General features: G+C 39.0%; 1 protein-coding gene across 7 annotated transcripts; it reads left to right on the forward strand.

Annotated features, from left to right (window-relative positions):
• The first annotated feature begins 738 nt into the window (after window positions 1-738).
• Window positions 739-15264, forward strand: LOC141427526 (PHD finger protein 14). 7 transcript variants are annotated; one of them, XM_074087053.1, is made up of 22 exons: window positions 739-890; window positions 972-1136; window positions 1572-1702; window positions 1892-2003; window positions 2357-2485; window positions 2576-2658; window positions 3774-3928; window positions 4883-5035; window positions 5271-5386; window positions 5831-5949; window positions 6724-6909; window positions 7326-7513; window positions 8719-8837; window positions 10532-10667; window positions 11513-11787; window positions 12079-12314; window positions 12417-12524; window positions 13057-13116; window positions 13445-13528; window positions 13724-13848; window positions 14211-14319; window positions 14727-15264. In XM_074087053.1, the coding sequence occupies exons 1-22, from the start codon at window positions 881-883 to the stop codon at window positions 14745-14747; spliced, it is 2820 nt and encodes a 939-aa protein (XP_073943154.1). In that variant the 5' UTR covers window positions 739-880; the 3' UTR covers window positions 14748-15264. The 7 variants fall into 7 exon arrangements, with proteins under 7 accessions (XP_073943154.1, XP_073943149.1, XP_073943150.1 ...); XM_074087048.1 differs by having other exon boundaries at window positions 11513-12314; XM_074087049.1 differs by having other exon boundaries at window positions 8731-8837; window positions 11513-12314.
• The last annotated feature ends 964 nt before the right edge of the window (window positions 15265-16228 follow it).

Below are 16228 nucleotides of genomic sequence, written 5' to 3' on the forward strand. Positions count from 1 at the left end.
TTTAAAATTATGGAAGATATTTACAACTAAACAAATCACAAATCCAGTATCTTGACTCATAATGTTATCTATGTGACCACATTAAATATTTAAAAAAAACACGCTTCGGTTTACTCTTAAACATAGCAGAATCGATATGGAACATCAAGAATTTAGGACTTTTTATTTTATTTTTAGATAAATCTATCAATGAGTATATATTAGTCGTTTTAAAAATTTAATTCGAATGCCTAACACTTCTAAAATCGAACTATATCAATCATATTCCCAAATAATTAGTAGAAAGTGAAACAAAAATCTTTGAACCTCTGGGGCATTAAAATTTTCCCATGTACACTTTTTTTGAAAAACACCCAATTACATGTCCGTCCACTGCTTAGCTTAGGTAATAGCTTAAAAAAAATGACGATTTAATGGACATTAAAAAATGATCAACTCAACTCGATATTTTAGCACGGGTATACATTTAAAAAAAAATGAGAAATATCTAAATTTCTCGAAAACGGTAAGACTTATATTAACATCATTTTTTAAAATTTTGTAGATGATCTGCCCACATATCTCCCATTTAAGTTTGTCGTATAACTTACGGGATTGACGAATCGTCTTTCTTTTTACTAACTCCTAACAGTAGACGTCTGCAAATCACCTTGAATTTCACGCAAAAAATTTAGACAGTTGAAGTTGAATGGTGAAACCCCCAGCTGCCCCAACAGGTTAGGGTTTGTATTTTTATGTCGCTGGTATTACCAATACCAACCAATCTGTCAAATTGTTAGTAAGTGTGGGGTAGCGCCGGGTTTCTTTATTTTACGTCCTTTTTGAATATAAATAACAATAAATGAATCTTAATTAATACGGCATAATTGTTCTGGTGACAATGAGCAATCGTAAGTCCTATTATCCAGTCGCTCAAAATCTTTACTTTTACAAGGCATTGTGATGTATCTTTGATTGATTGTCGCTTTCAGCGGGCCGGGATCCTGCGAAGCGGAAGGTGAAGCCAGTGGAGCCGCAGTCTCTGCTGGACTTCGATCTTGGCGAAGGCGAGAGTTCAGACGATTCAGACTTCCGAATCGAGGATCATCCTGAAGAAAGTGATGACTACTCTATCAACAGTGATGATGATGACAAAAGTATCGTATAACTTTTTTTTTAATCTGTGCCTTTATAAGAAAAAAAAAATCAACTTTGATTGGTATTTTTTTTTGGTTTTTATCACTATTATCTGTTTGGTAAAGATATTATGGGATAATTTTGTTTTTTTTTATCCTCAAGCCACCCGAACATGCAATAGAATGTACTGTACATATGTACACAATAAGTTTAAGGGAATTACGGACCTATGACAATGTAAAAAATTAAAGTTTCTTTGGTTTCTCTATTGTGTATACACCACAACAGTTCAACTTAATTACTAAAACAATAAAATTCAAATTGCTTTGAATTTTTTTTTATGAAGTGCTTATCACTAATTGCTCTGCTTGAATTAAGTTATAATGTACCTCATTAACTTATGAAAAGTTAGTAATAACAATAAAACATGCAAACTATTAATAAAAAAATTACAGAAGGAAAAGACGATAGTGGCAGCTCGGAGGAGTCTGCATCTGATGCTGAAGATGGCTTCAAAAACACAAGTAAAATGGGACAATCAACTGTCAGTGCGCTGCTGGAGAGGGCAAAACAAGCTGAGTTTAAGGTAGCATTCACTTCAAGTCCACTTAAGATGTAATGAGAAAAGAAATGTGTATGTTGCATTACACTGACAACCGGATAACTGAATATTAAATGCCTGTATGTGGGAACTAAAAGAAGTACTCCATTCAAGTCTCATCTGTTTTAATAAGCACAACTTCACACTTATTATTCAACTGACTATTTGTTTTAGATTCCTGGTGACTTAGCAAACTGGTTGATATGCGCTGGGTGCCTAGGTTCGAGGAGTGATGACTTCAATGAGATAGTTGAATGTGATGGTTGTGGGGTCACTGTTCATGAAGGTAAAACAATTAATTTGCACAATATATTTTTCATAGTCGTAGCATATACTTCGTTCTTTTTTTAGCATTAGAAAGAAGTTAAGCATCATCACATGTCTTTTTATTGAAAAACAATTTGGAAAAATAAGTCACAGCAAAGACAATGATCACTTACATTCTTTTGGTATCATAAGCTATGATTACGGTTTTTTTTAAAACGTTTTTCAATAAAAAGGCTTGTCAAGATTGTTTACCGTTTTTTTAATGCAATAAAAAACTAAATATATGATAGCTATAGATCTCTTTTTGAGCCAGTAAGAAGAATTAATAGAAACTTATTTGGCTGCACATTAAATGATTTTCTTTCTCAATAGGTTGCTATGGCGTTTCTGATGTCACCAGTGAATCAAGTACAGTCAGTTCGGCCTCCACAGAGCCATGGTTTTGTGAAGCTTGTAAAGCTGGGGTCACTGATCCTAGCTGTGAATTATGCCCTAATAAAGGTATTTTCTTTTTTGTTAAGCCAATATTTTTTTACACTATAAATTTTACTTCAAGAATGAAAGTTGATAATTTTCTTTTTTTTTAACTAGGAGGCATATTCAAGGAAACTGAGGTTGGTGCTTGGGTACATCTTGTGTGTGCACTTTATGTACCTGGAGTGGCATTCTCAGAGGTAAGAAATCAGTTTATTACGAAAAACAAAACAAAAAATATTGATCACAAAAAAAAAGCACTAAATTATAGTGAATAAAAATTAAAGAGCTGCCATTCCGCAAAGAGTCGCCACATACGCTCGGAGTTCCGTATTATTTCGATTCGAAATTCCGATTCAGAATTCCAAACGCAGTAAATCCATACAAATCTATGAACCTACCACATACAAACAGTAGTTTTCCATCCAAAGTTTTCTCAGGTTCGGAATTCCGCATGGTGGCCTGTGCGTACAGAATTGAAATAACATGTGTGTGGTGTATTTACGGAATTCCGAGTGTCCCTTACGACTGGCCCTTATTGTTTAATACACTTGGAATCACAATTTTCACTAGGGTAGGAGGAGGGTAGGTAGGAAGAGATGATGAATGCAATCAGCTTGAACTTGGCTTGACACGCTACCGCGTGTCTAGATCGCAAACGTCAGCGCGTTAGACAATACCGCCTCAGGAATATCGAAAAAAAAATACACCTCTTCAAATAACATCACTTAGACAATGAGGGTTTCATTCATGACAGGCGAAATATCGCTAGATGGCGCCATTTGACGTTACGTCTTGCTTGCGATTGGGTCATTTAGTTAATTAACCAATGAGGGCTATCGTTTTTTGTCTCACTAGATGGCGCACTGTTGCGTGAGGTTTTTAAGTATGGCTTTCAAAGTCTCTTATTAAGGGCGTGAAAACAAAGTTTAGATTAAAATCATATTTAATACACCTTAAAACCGTATCATAAAAATATCGAGCATGCCAGTGTTGCATAGTCCCCGTTTTGTTCGGAAGAAAGGGAGGACAAAGGTTTCCGAAAGACAAAACTGTCTCAAAACACAGACATTCATTGCCCCGGAACGCATATTTGCCATAATTAATTTCAGATATTACAAAATATTCACAAAAATTTTCTAATTAAAAATAAACCCGCGTAGCTCACTCAAAAACTATGAGATTTGACATTTCGGAGACCTCACGCTGCACTAGCGCCTCTAATGGCGAACTCAAGTTGACGCAAATGGTTGGGAATTGAGTTATTAAGACGCTATGCTCTCGTTGTGCTATGTTATAAATATCCACCTGGCAGGTGGAGCGTCTGTCAGGCGTGACGCTGTTCGAAATGGCATACTCCCGGTGGGGCGCCCGCTCATGCGCGTTGTGCGAGGACACCACGCTCGCGCGCACTGGTGTTTGCGTCGGCTGCGACGCGGGACTCTGCAAGACTTTCTTCCACGTCACCTGGTCAGTATTATAGTGTCCCCCTAGCAAGTGGTGCGTCTGTCTGAGGACACCACGCTCGCGCGCACTGGCGTATGCATCGGCTGCGACGCGAGACTGCAAGACTTTCTTCCACGTCACTTTGTCAGTATCCCAAGTGTCCCCCTGGCAGGTGGAGCGTCTGTGCGAGAACACCACGCCTGCGCGCCCTGGCGTCCGCGCGGCTGCGACGCGGAACTCTGCGAGACTTTCTTCCACGTTACTTGGTCAGTATTACAAGTGTCCCCCTGGCAGGTGGAGCGTCTGTGCGCGCGAGAACACCACGCTCGCGCGCACTGGCATCTGCGTCGGCTGCGACGCGGAACTCTGCGAGACTTTCTTCCACATCACTTGGTCAGTATTACAAGTGTCCCCCTGGCAAGTGAAGCGTCTGTGCGAGCGAGGACACCACGCTCGCGCGCACTGGCATCTGCGTCGGCTGCGACGCGGAACTCTGCGAGACTTTCTTCCACGTTACCTGGTCAGTATTACAAAATAAAATCCCCCTGGCAGGTGGAGTGCCTGCAGGCGTGACGCTGTTTGACATTGCGTACGCGCTGTGGGGTGCCCGGTCGTGGGCACCATGTATTGTGTACTTGTCATATGCCCAAGGTGGTTTTTAACCCATCGTATTTTGAAATTTTATTTTCCAAAAACATGAAAGTAAACACTTGCTCTTACAACTTACAAGAGGACCTTACAAGCTTTCTTTATCCAACCTAATTGTAATAGGTGTTTACTTCAATCTTGTACTTAATTTTATTTTTTATCCTGGGAAATAAAGCAAAAAATGAAGGCAACAGCTAGTTAAATATCTGTATAAATAATGATGGATATCTTATTTCCTTTGTTGTTGTGGCCACTGCTTAAAAGTATCTCCCCAAAGAAACGCCTGAATCCAATCATTACAATAAAATAAAAATCGCATATTTTTTTCAGTGGACAGAGGGCTGGTTTACTAGCTGAAGCTCATTCAGAGGAAGCTGAGCAGGCGGATCCGTTCTATGCACACTGCCGCCTTCACTCTGACAAGACTCTCGTCAAGAAACGCAAGAGGAACTGGCTCGCTCTTCAAATTCGAACGGAGAAGAGGTAACCAAACTAAAAGAAAATATTTCCTAACATGCTCGGAGTCACAATTCGCCATTTATTTTTGGCAAACTGTAGACATGAGGATTGCCACTGGGTTTGGGACGTCTTTTCATTAGTACAACATTATTGTCGTTGTAACTGCTGGTATTGTATTGTCCTTATAATATAAATAAGGTTTTCTGGGAAAACATCTTGACTGTGCATTTTATCCATAATAAATGTTTTATTTCCTCAGAAAATTGGAGTTGCAAGAAAATCTCAGCCCCGAAGAGAAAGCCAGGATTAAACGAAAACTGATCAAGTACAGGAGGAAGTATTTACAACAGAAAGAGAACCGGAATCCACCATGGGGTAACTTATAATTTGTATTGATACAAATGTGTTTATTGAATATCACCAAAAATAACAGATACAGCTGCGCCAATAATAAACATATTATTTAGTTGACAGACTATTTTTTTGCATATTAAAACTGACAGCGATAATCAGCGATAATTCAAGCTGTAAGTGACCTGACGCCAGTTTAATATTTTTTACTGGTTATAAAACGCGCATTTTCGAGGTTAGAAAAGGGGTTGTATTCAGATTAGAAGAACCTAAGCATAGAAGGGAGGGGGGCTGGGGGTTGCAGTTAGAAGAAAAATCAGTTGAAAATTCAGTTTTAAAGATATGAGAGGGTTGTGTACCGCCATAGTTTCAAAGCATGCGTTTTATGTCTATCGTGTATCGGCTCTTTCCATTTAGTTTATAGTTCCTAATATTGACATCCTGTTTATTATGGTCTTTTGTTAACAGTGCCAACACAGAAGATGGCACGAATGTTATACAGCAGCGCATCGGCTATGAGGAAATTTCAGCGGAAAGCAGAATTAATGGGCGTCGACACCCACGCATTGGAATTTCAAGATGCACAGGTTATATAATGCTACTTATATTATGTTTTGTTGTTCCAAAAATCGGCCGCGGTTTAGTCGTGATCGGCGAAGTATTAAATTTCGTCAGTCTATTTTTCGACACACAGGCGCACATTCGTGACTGTACAGATTTAATCATATTCATGTAGGAAATAGCATGTTGTTATCGAGTGTTGGCTTGGCTATGTATAGGGTTTGAATTTACCTACCTACTACCATCAACTGGATCCTACTAATGATCGATGGTTATCTGAAAGGTTAAATATCGCTAGATGGCGTTAGTATCGTGGCGTTGGTTTTGGGTGGGATTGGTTTCAATATCCAGCAAGACTATGACGTCAGACGGACCTGTCCTCAATGAAGCCATCTAGTAGTACTTTGCTTGTCCGAAAACCTTCAAACAAATTGTTCGCGGGCAAGACCTAGTTCATAGTAAAAAGAAAAGTCCTAACTGGCTGTGTCATCAACGCTCGACCCCAAACCTGTGGATTGGATAGTAAAATTTTGTATATTTTGTGTTTATGACCCTTTTTGTTTCCACGGGACAAGAAGATCTGCAACCGAGGCGAAGCCGCGGAAGCAAATGAGGGTTTTCACAGAGGCCAAATATCGCTAGATGGCGTTAGTATCGAGAGGTCCATTTGACGTTTGCTTGCGATTGGCTCATTAGTTTTTTAACCAATCACGAGCAAACGTCAAACGGACCTCGATATTTCGCCTGTGTGAAAACCTCATTGGTCACCTGTAAAAGTGTTTTTTCGCTTTTATCCACAGATGGCAGCACTGAAAGACGTGTCTCGTCGTTGGCACGTTCCACCCGCATTTTCAGTGGAATTCGTCGGCTATTATCTCGAGAGGAATTCCCGAGTGACGTCACTCAGGAGGTCTCTGGAGCGACTCACGAAAGAGAACGAAACCTTGCTGGGAGGGGATGAGAAGCTTAGAACTGATTACGATGATGTAAGTGAAATGATAGCAAGGAAACTTATGAAAAGAGTTTTTAGTTTTTTATACCGTTTCTTTTCATTTATTCTCAAGTGTAAAGTAATTTTAGCTGATTTATATGATTCCTGGCTACCGATGCACATTTTATCCTCCTCAGACTTGCAATCAGTTGTGTAACTTAACTACACCATAAGGCTAATGTCCTTGGAGGCCCCTTTGCTAATATACTTACTGAAGTACATCATTGTCCCTTCCGCCACTTGAGGCTCCGTAGCAATTTGCTGGTAATGCACCCCTATTGTTTCTCTACTGCTTGCAATATGGCAAAACTTCTTAAATTAAAAGACAATAAAGTAAAGTTTGTCAATTATATTTTATTTCTTTTATTTTGTAAAATAAAGAGTTTACATACATACATACAATTTTTTTAGGCATCGAAAGAAAACACTGACACCTTAGCCGAGCTGGCGTCAACAAAGCAAGCCTTACAGAAGATATACGACGCGATAATCGCGATATGTCCCAAGCCACTACCGCCTCTGATGGAGGAGAAACCTCTGTTGCCGCCCGTACTGGCTCGGTCCACACCGAAAGTCACGCCACTGCAGTTACAGAAACGGTATGCTATGGTTATAATATATATTTATGATAATATTATTTAAACTCTCGTGAGGCATTGATCAAAATTACTAAATTAGACTGTGGAAAAGATTTTCCGAAAAGATCGAAACTAGTCTGATCGTTCCTGACTTACAACCGTGAGTTGAACCGATTAGTTTAGTATATTTTATGATAATTATAGACGGATTCATTAATAATTCCCTTAATTGTTATGGGTATTGTTATGGGTTCAATTACGGACCTTTCTTGAAGTGGATGACATGAGTATGTTGAAATATGTGATAACCGAGCGTGTCAATTCATGGATACGACATCGGCACATTTATTTCGAAAATGTCTACTTTCTGTCAGCCTTCACTTAATCAGATTCGCACAATTCACTACTTTCGCTTTGGTAAATTTGATTAGAACAGATCATTTTCGGATGCAATAGCCTTGTAAGTCCTAGCGTTCCTTAAAAGCACAAATAAAAATTGCTAACTGATGTACTATGTGGAGAACAAAATTGTTCAATGAAGTTTATTATGAGTGTTTTTTATTACTAGACCTTTTTTATTAATCCTGTTTTTCAAATTTCTCGTATTTCCGCTATTGGCCACTGTGCATCGTGACAAGGCCTAGTGGGATCGTGACATTATAAGCTAATACAGTTTAAAATCTGTCCACTAAATCAGTGTTAATGAAATGACTTATTAGAAAAGTTTATCATCCAATATTTATACTGCCTCAATAAAGAGTAGAAACAAAATGAGGGCGCCACTTCCTACGTAACTGCCACGCTTTTGTCTTAAAATGTTTAAACAGTACCTCTATGGCAACAACTTTGTATGCAAATGTTTAATTTTTTTGATCCGTTTTAATTCTGCTCTTTGTTGTAGGGTATAGTCGAGGGTAAAGATATATGTACATACACTTTTGCATCTAATTTCACGGCAACAATCACAAAACAATCCAAATGAATGATTGAGGTATCTTTTGCATTCCAAATCCCGGTAAAAATGTGTAGGTATATTGGTTATCTTTTCCTTCGACTACGCTTTAAGCCTACGTACGCACTATGCAGTTAATCAATCGACTTTTCTCAATCGATACTCTGCAGAGAGATGGCACGCTAAAACGGTGCAGTTAGCCGCACAGTGCGTACGTAGCCTTATTCTTATAATGTATTGTTCGTTATGCCACATGCCGTATACTGCATAGTAGGTTGGCCGCCAGGTCTATGTGTGTTCCGACCGCGGCAGCACTTAAGATGGGCGTTGGTTTTCCTCTTAGCGACAACCCGGACGCTCACCAAGGAAAAGTATTGTCAACATCTTTGGAAGGTTGGTCAAACTTGGAACTAAATTTACAGTGCAAAGAAACTTTTGGCCGATAATTTTAATTGGCGAATGTGTGAAGTAAAATCCTTTGCATTGTGAATTTACTTAATTATTTTAGTAAACAGACAGAGGAGTGTCTTTTTTAAAGTTAAATTTTACTTTATAATTTCAATTGGTCCCCCCACATGGTCGTTTCAAACCTCAATATCTCAAAAACGGCTTAACCGATTCGAATGAAAAATAGCTATGAACCACCGCAAGGAAACTGTCTTCCCATAAAAAAACCCCATCGTAATCGGTCCATCCGTTTGAGAGTTACGATGCCACCGACACACAGACAGACATTGGCGACAAAATTAAAACACCCCTCTTTTTGCGTCGAGGGTTAAAAATGGGATTATTTGTTGAAAAAAACAAGCCCCTTCGAAAAGACACTGCACTCAACTTTATGGTCATGAAAAATTATTTACTTCCTTAAACATCACTCAATCTAGTCCAGTCAAAAGTTAGAAGTAGCTTTACTTAGTTTAGGACAAGATCAATTGGGTGTCAATTGTGCCATAATATTTATTTATTTATCAAACAAGTGTTTTAGGTTCAATCAACTTTTTAGTGAATGTGCTTTTGTCCCGTATCTCAGGAGGCATCAGTGATACACTTTGTTAGAAAAATGTTTGCAATTTATGCTATTGGCATGCTGAGGAGATGATCCATGAAGGGATTGCCATGAAACTGTCACAACCTCTAACTTTTAGTGGATTTCTACCCCATACAATCATACTCTTAATAAGTAACTCAAGACCTCAAGAGACGTTTATTAACCCTTTTCCAAGCATACCTTACTTAGTGCATATGGCGACAACATATTCGACCTTGCTAAATCCATCCATACCAATGTTATAAACGTGAAAGTAACTCTGTCTGTCTGTGTGTTACCTTTTCACGCTTCAACCGCTGAACCGATTTAGACGAAATTCGGTATGGAGATAGTTGGGAGTCCCGAGGAAGGACATAATATGGGTTAATTTTTAAATCGAAAACAATGCATAGTACGCGGGATAGCGGTAGTGGTAGGGCCACATACATCGCGATAAAAATTCGTCTTCGGCCTACGGCATTGTGCATGGCCACATTGCAAACAAAGAAATATCGATCGATAAGGAAACCCTTTGATGTGCGCGAGTTTATCGACAGTGGGGCGAAGTGTATGCGGCTTGGCCTGAAGTATTCGCGAATATTCAGCTAAACACATCGAATGTTTTTTGAAATTTCACAAGCGAATGTTCGCGTTATCGTATAAGCTATTATACATAACATTAATAGCATAAGCGAATTCTGCGCAGACGGAGTCGCGGGCAACAGCCCGAAAATCAATTGAAGTCGTTAAAAACATTATTCGTTTTTAAATTAATCCTAAAAATAAATAAATAAAAAAAAAAGCCTTTATTTCTTCCAGAATCTAAGTTAAAGTAAAAAAAAGAAGTGGTGTTAGTTGCAAATAAAAATAATAAATGTACTTAATTAATTTTATATAAAACTATGATTCAGTTTGTGGTAGCTTGAGCCTGGAAAAAGGTTAAATCTATTCGACAAAGCACACCCATATGGGATCAGATAAGATTTCCTGTCGAGTAGGGTTCCTATAAAGGAACCGATTTAGACCATGATCTGTGTGACACTGGTTCTGATGGGGGCAGGCGCGTGCGCGGCGTGCGGCCGGCGCAGCGAGCGACATCTGATGGCGGCTTGCGACACCTGCCGCCAACACTACCACTTGCACTGCCTCAATCCGCCGCTGCAACGCCCGCCTAAGAAAACCAAGCTCTACGGGTGGTGAGTGCACTCATGTTAAAATCTTTCATAATCATCATCATAGACCTCCTGGTGCTTCGGTTGGAAGTGGCGTGGATCGACCGTGAACCCGCGGCTCACATTAAAATCTTCATAGTTTAAAACAAAGTCGCTTCCCCTCGTCCGTTCCTCTGTATGTATGTATGCTTAGTTCTTTTAAACTACGCAACGGATTTAATGCAGTTTCGTCAATAGATACAGATCTAATGAACAATGTTTTTCCATCGTATTTTGTCGGAAAAGTTTGTATTTATCTTGCTTTCTCAACTGGCTGCTGAAGTTTACTGAAACTAATTGAGATAGCAAGATAAATATGAATTTTTCCGACAAAATACGATGGAAAAACATAATTCGATACATATGTAAAATGATTCAAGAGGAAGGTATAAGTATACATACATATAATCTAATATATATACTTGTATCGCGCCCCGGCAGTTTTGGGGAAAGGACTGAAAAATGGGAAAGTATCGCCTTTGGTTAAAATTTTTTTCTTCGCCTTTTTTTTTTTCAAGTAACGAATAATCGCTTGAGTAAAGCGGTTATTTTAGTGATTGTACTCCGAAAAAAACCGGCCAAATACCCGGCTCGTACTCGCGTACGGAAGGTTCCGTACAAATTGCAAGCAAATTAATGCGCACGACTAGTTTCCATATTTCTTGCGCAACAACTAAAACTTCATGTTATTTTGGCGCGAGTTTATGGCAAAAAATGGTCTAAAAACATCACTGGATGTTTTTATTTTAAGCTTAGGTATCTAATATGTAATCTATATTCTCGAATATATTTATAATAATATTATTTATTTCTTTTTTTCTTTCTCACAGGCAATGCTCAGAATGCGACAAAACATCAGATTCAGAGCCAGAAGTACTCGAAAAGAAAGTGCCGCGTCGCTCGCGCATCCGCTACAGCAAAGACGGTGCTATCATCACGGAGCCCCACAGTCCCGGCTCTATTCCTAACTCGCCGCCAGCCAAACCAAAACTAGAGAAAACACCTAAACTAGAAAAGGAAAAACCCCTCAAAGTCACCACGACACCATCGGAAAATATATCACCGATCAAAGTGACCATAAAACCATTCGACTTCACCAACGAAGGTATTGACAACGAAATGAGAAAGAAAGATAAAAGAATCAAAAAGTCAAAACTGAAGGACCACACCTCGACTTCCGGTGGAGAGGAATCACTATCGAAAAAACTTCATAAACGCAGTTTCACCTCCCCCACTCTCACTAACACTCCGCTCATGTCAATAACCCCCATTGTGGCCGACAGCCCGAACGATTCCCATAACGAAAACTCTAACACATCAACCAGCGCGACTCCTACTAAACGGGAAGACGCGAGTTTCCTTTCACAAAATTCATCGTTCTCATCTCTTCTCACAGAACCGAAGGAAAGAGACAGCAAAGCGATCGAAAGTTCTATCGAGAATACACTCGCTAATCTGTCTTCGGATATCGCGACGTACAAAGCGAACAGGAAACGGAGGAAAGAGAAACATCGTTCAAGGTATTCTCCGGATTTCTTGCGCTCGCCATCGAAGTCGCATAAGCACAAAAGAAAGAAGAAGACCCAAGATATGGAGAACCCGGAAATGCCGCATCCTAGAATTACTATTAAGGTAACCAAGCCACACTATTTATTTTCACATTCAAATTAGGTGTGAATAAACTTAAATTATCTGTGAACTGATATTAAAAGCAATTTCTTTTTTATTCCAAAGATCAAGCCAATTCCGAAGCCGGATGGCTCGCTAGACACTCAGATGTTCTACGTGCCAACAGACAGCAACGATGGGCCTCCGCCTGCGGTTATGAGGAAGCTTTCGAAAGTAAGAATTCTGTTGAGACTTTCATAACATACGTCATTTGTAAAGTAGTTAAAACTGCATCTGAAACATCTACAAAGCTGCTGATAAACCTGAGCATTCACTTGTAATGAGCATTCTAGCGAATGTTACATTACAGGTAAAAGCTCACAAAATAAAGAAGTGTTTTAGTGAGCATTCTCGCGAGCATTCAAGTGAAACGACCGGGCATCAATCCGAGATCATTGTGAATAAAAATTTTTTGACGAGCATTTTCTAGAGCGTTCCCTAAAATGAATGCTCGATGTTCTGTTACAAGTGAATGCTCAAGTTTTCAGCATCTTAAGGAACCTCTTTGTAAATACAATTTCCGCTATCTGTGTCGCAAGGCTGGGCGTTGATGAGTCAGTCAATCAGGATTTTTTTTATATATGTACATAGACTCAGCGGCACAAAATTTGGCCCACCTTTTATACAAAATTACCGATTTTGCATACATTTGAGGGCCAGATTTTTTGCCGCTCAGTATATATTAATATATGAACTATTTATACAGCACGCAGAACAAGAAGCGGCGGCCCGACCACCAGCAGAGCCGATGGCCGAAACACCTCCTGTAAGTATAAGCCAAGTATCCAAGTCTATTTCTTGTTTAACTTGATTCCTCCATTGAGATATAATACTTCCTCAAACTTTAATAATTGTGACTCATATTTACAGACTATAGACTGTATTAATTTACTACCAGTACGTATAGGTAACACTTTAGGTGATCGATTTCCCGTTTTAATTAATTTTGTTACACGAGTTGTTTGTAAATACTAGAAGAGAACCTTCGCTATCAGAAAACAAATGTGAAACCTTAAATTGATGCGCAGAATCTCAAGGCGTGTTATTGTACACATTAATTTAAACATTGTTCTTATTGTATTTTGTCACGCAAGCCTCCGAAAAAGGAAATGAATAAAATTGAACCGGAAAAGTCAATGCCGCAAGTTGTCCTTGAGGCAGTTAAGACTTTGCCAAAGGTAAGACCCAGTTTTGTCTTATTGAGACAATCACATCTCATTCACACAATAAGGTGATGAACTAATGCAGCGTTCCGTTCAACTTGACTAATAGTGACGACACCAAATCGTACTGAATGCAAAAAAAAATGGTCAGAATATTTAAACTTTTTTTTTTCATTTGCTTACTCCTCTTATATTATAAAAACCTTACAGAGCGCCCGCGCCGGCCGGTCTCGGCGCGACACAGGCGGCACGCCCGCCGCTCCGCCCGCGGATCTCACCCCCATGACCCACTGCGATGTCTGCCGCGAGCCTGGCGACCCCACCAACCTCGTGAGGTAACGTGCCACAGATTACAAACACTATTGCTACATTTACTTGCCGAGACTTGGCAAACGTCTACAACCTTCAAGCCTAAATATATGCTTGAATTTCATGCTCACAAGCGCCTTGCAAGTGCGTTATTGTATTCTGGACAGGCAACCAAGTTGCATCGAGGTCCTTAGAGGCTTGGCAATTTTTTTATTGCTGACGTGTTAATACGTCGCACGCGCTTGCTTTCTTTGACCTGTGTTTCAAAAACGGATGTTCACACGCTTGTGCTTGTGAAAGGTTGTCAAAGCTTGGCTTAAAATTACCTTAAAATTAAGACACGGTTCCTCGCATGGTATACTAAATATTATTGCTTTATATTGACCAGATGCGACGAGTGCTTCAAGAGGTATCACTTCACATGTTTGGAACCGCCGCTCAACAAGAACCCGAAGAAGCGCGGCTACTCCTGGCATTGCGCCGATTGCGATCCTACGGTGAGTTTAACTATCCGATCCACAAACGTCACTTCCGCTTCCTTAAATGCGGAATTTCCCGAGGAAATCGAGCCTCCGTATTCGCATATTTTTATCGGAGTTTTGAAGGAAATTTGTGTAAAAGAAAGGTAGAAAGAAATACATTTATTCACAACACAAGACACAACAATAGTATTAAGTACAAATAGACAACGAGAAGGAAAATATGAGTATGTAGGTGTGTGTGTGTGTGTGTGTGTATATACGTTTTACATTGATTTTGATGCTAGTTTATTTATCGAGTGTACAGTTGCTTAAATTTATAAAAAAATAAGAAATCGCTTGGATTTTAGTTTTATTATGATAGTAGATTCGATGGTCTCTCTAAATTAACTGCACAGGATGCTAAGAACATTTTATTTTTGCAGGACGTGGAAGAAAACAACTGATAATATGATTGTATATTTCGTAATTGCGGAACATAAAATTTTATGAGTGTATATAAATCCAGGTCTTGCACATATTTTGTTTTTGTTATTGTGTTAATATAAAAACAACTGAATTTAACTCTACTTGAACCTATTTTATTACTCGTGATCTTTTTATTTACGAGATATATTGTGTACAATTATTGTACAATTTGTAAACTGCGTGGTTTTGCCAGCTCACAAATTCCTGGCAAAGGCTATGCAATGCATGCCATTAATATTTTATATTCCGTAATTACATCACAAGTATCGCTTTGTTCTGCACATCGGCAAGAATCGTCAAGATCAAACAATACAGTCAAATCTCGAAATGTATTCTTAATTTTAAAGATAATGTCTAATTTTATTGTGATTTGCGTAAGAGTAATATTTGTTAAGGTCTACATTCGGTAGTATTGAAACTGAAGCATGGTCTTCTTATATTCTAATAGTTTTAAAGTTTATAGAAGGACATTAAATAGTGTAATTTTATGATGGATCGGGGTGTTTCAATTCAATTCTTGAATAAAACTTATGTTTACATTACCCAATACTTTGACGTGAGCAATAAGTTTAGATCTACAAGAAAAATTGCATTACATTGTAGCGTTCGCTTGATCAATTTTTCGTTCGCTTTACGGCCTCGCAATGTAATGCAACTTGCATGATTTTTCTTGGAGGTCTAAAATAGCTTAAGTTTGTGTTTTAAATGAACCAGAGTAAACGTACAAAACTAACATGCGCTTCCATAGAAGCAATACGGAGCGAAACATAGACTGCTGAAAAGCTTCAGTCAGGATAAAAAATAACGCTTGGGCCGTCCACTGTTAGCAATCGTCTACCGGCACTGTTCACATTGAAACCGGCGGCGATGAACATATTAAACATGTTACGGCTTTAAAATTACAAAAATAATCTTCAAAATGTATAAGGGTTCCTACATGGCATCCACATCCACTCGGTAGAACCCTGTCGCAGGAAGCCTTTGCTGCCATTATCAAGATTTTTTTGATAAGTGCGGCACATGCTGACTGCAACACGGTTCTATGAATGACAACACACAAACTTATCAAGATATATCTACAGAGTTCTAGATGATTTCAGTCTATTTCAGTAAGCTTTTGCGTCAAAAGATGTCTTTGTCTAAATTCCGAAGTAAGTTGAATGGAACAATCACTCGAATGTGACGTACACCTATTGTACCCTGAGGTGCCATCTGCAAACGGGAATGGTGCAAGCGAGACTGGATTAATTATGATGAATGATCTTATTAGACGAGACGGGGCATATAGCCTGCAGCCGACATATACCTAACTATTATAAGTGTTCAATTGAACGATTTGGCTTGTACAAAACAAACAAGTTTTACATTGAAATGGCATTGTTTTACAGTGAAATGGTCAAAACAGAGATTTGAACGAATCTAAGGATTATGACCAAATCACGCAGGATGTTAACCCTTT

Source organism: Choristoneura fumiferana, chromosome 4 (genome assembly GCF_025370935.1).
Source record: "Choristoneura fumiferana chromosome 4, NRCan_CFum_1, whole genome shotgun sequence".
Taxonomy (NCBI): domain Eukaryota; kingdom Metazoa; phylum Arthropoda; class Insecta; order Lepidoptera; family Tortricidae; genus Choristoneura; species Choristoneura fumiferana.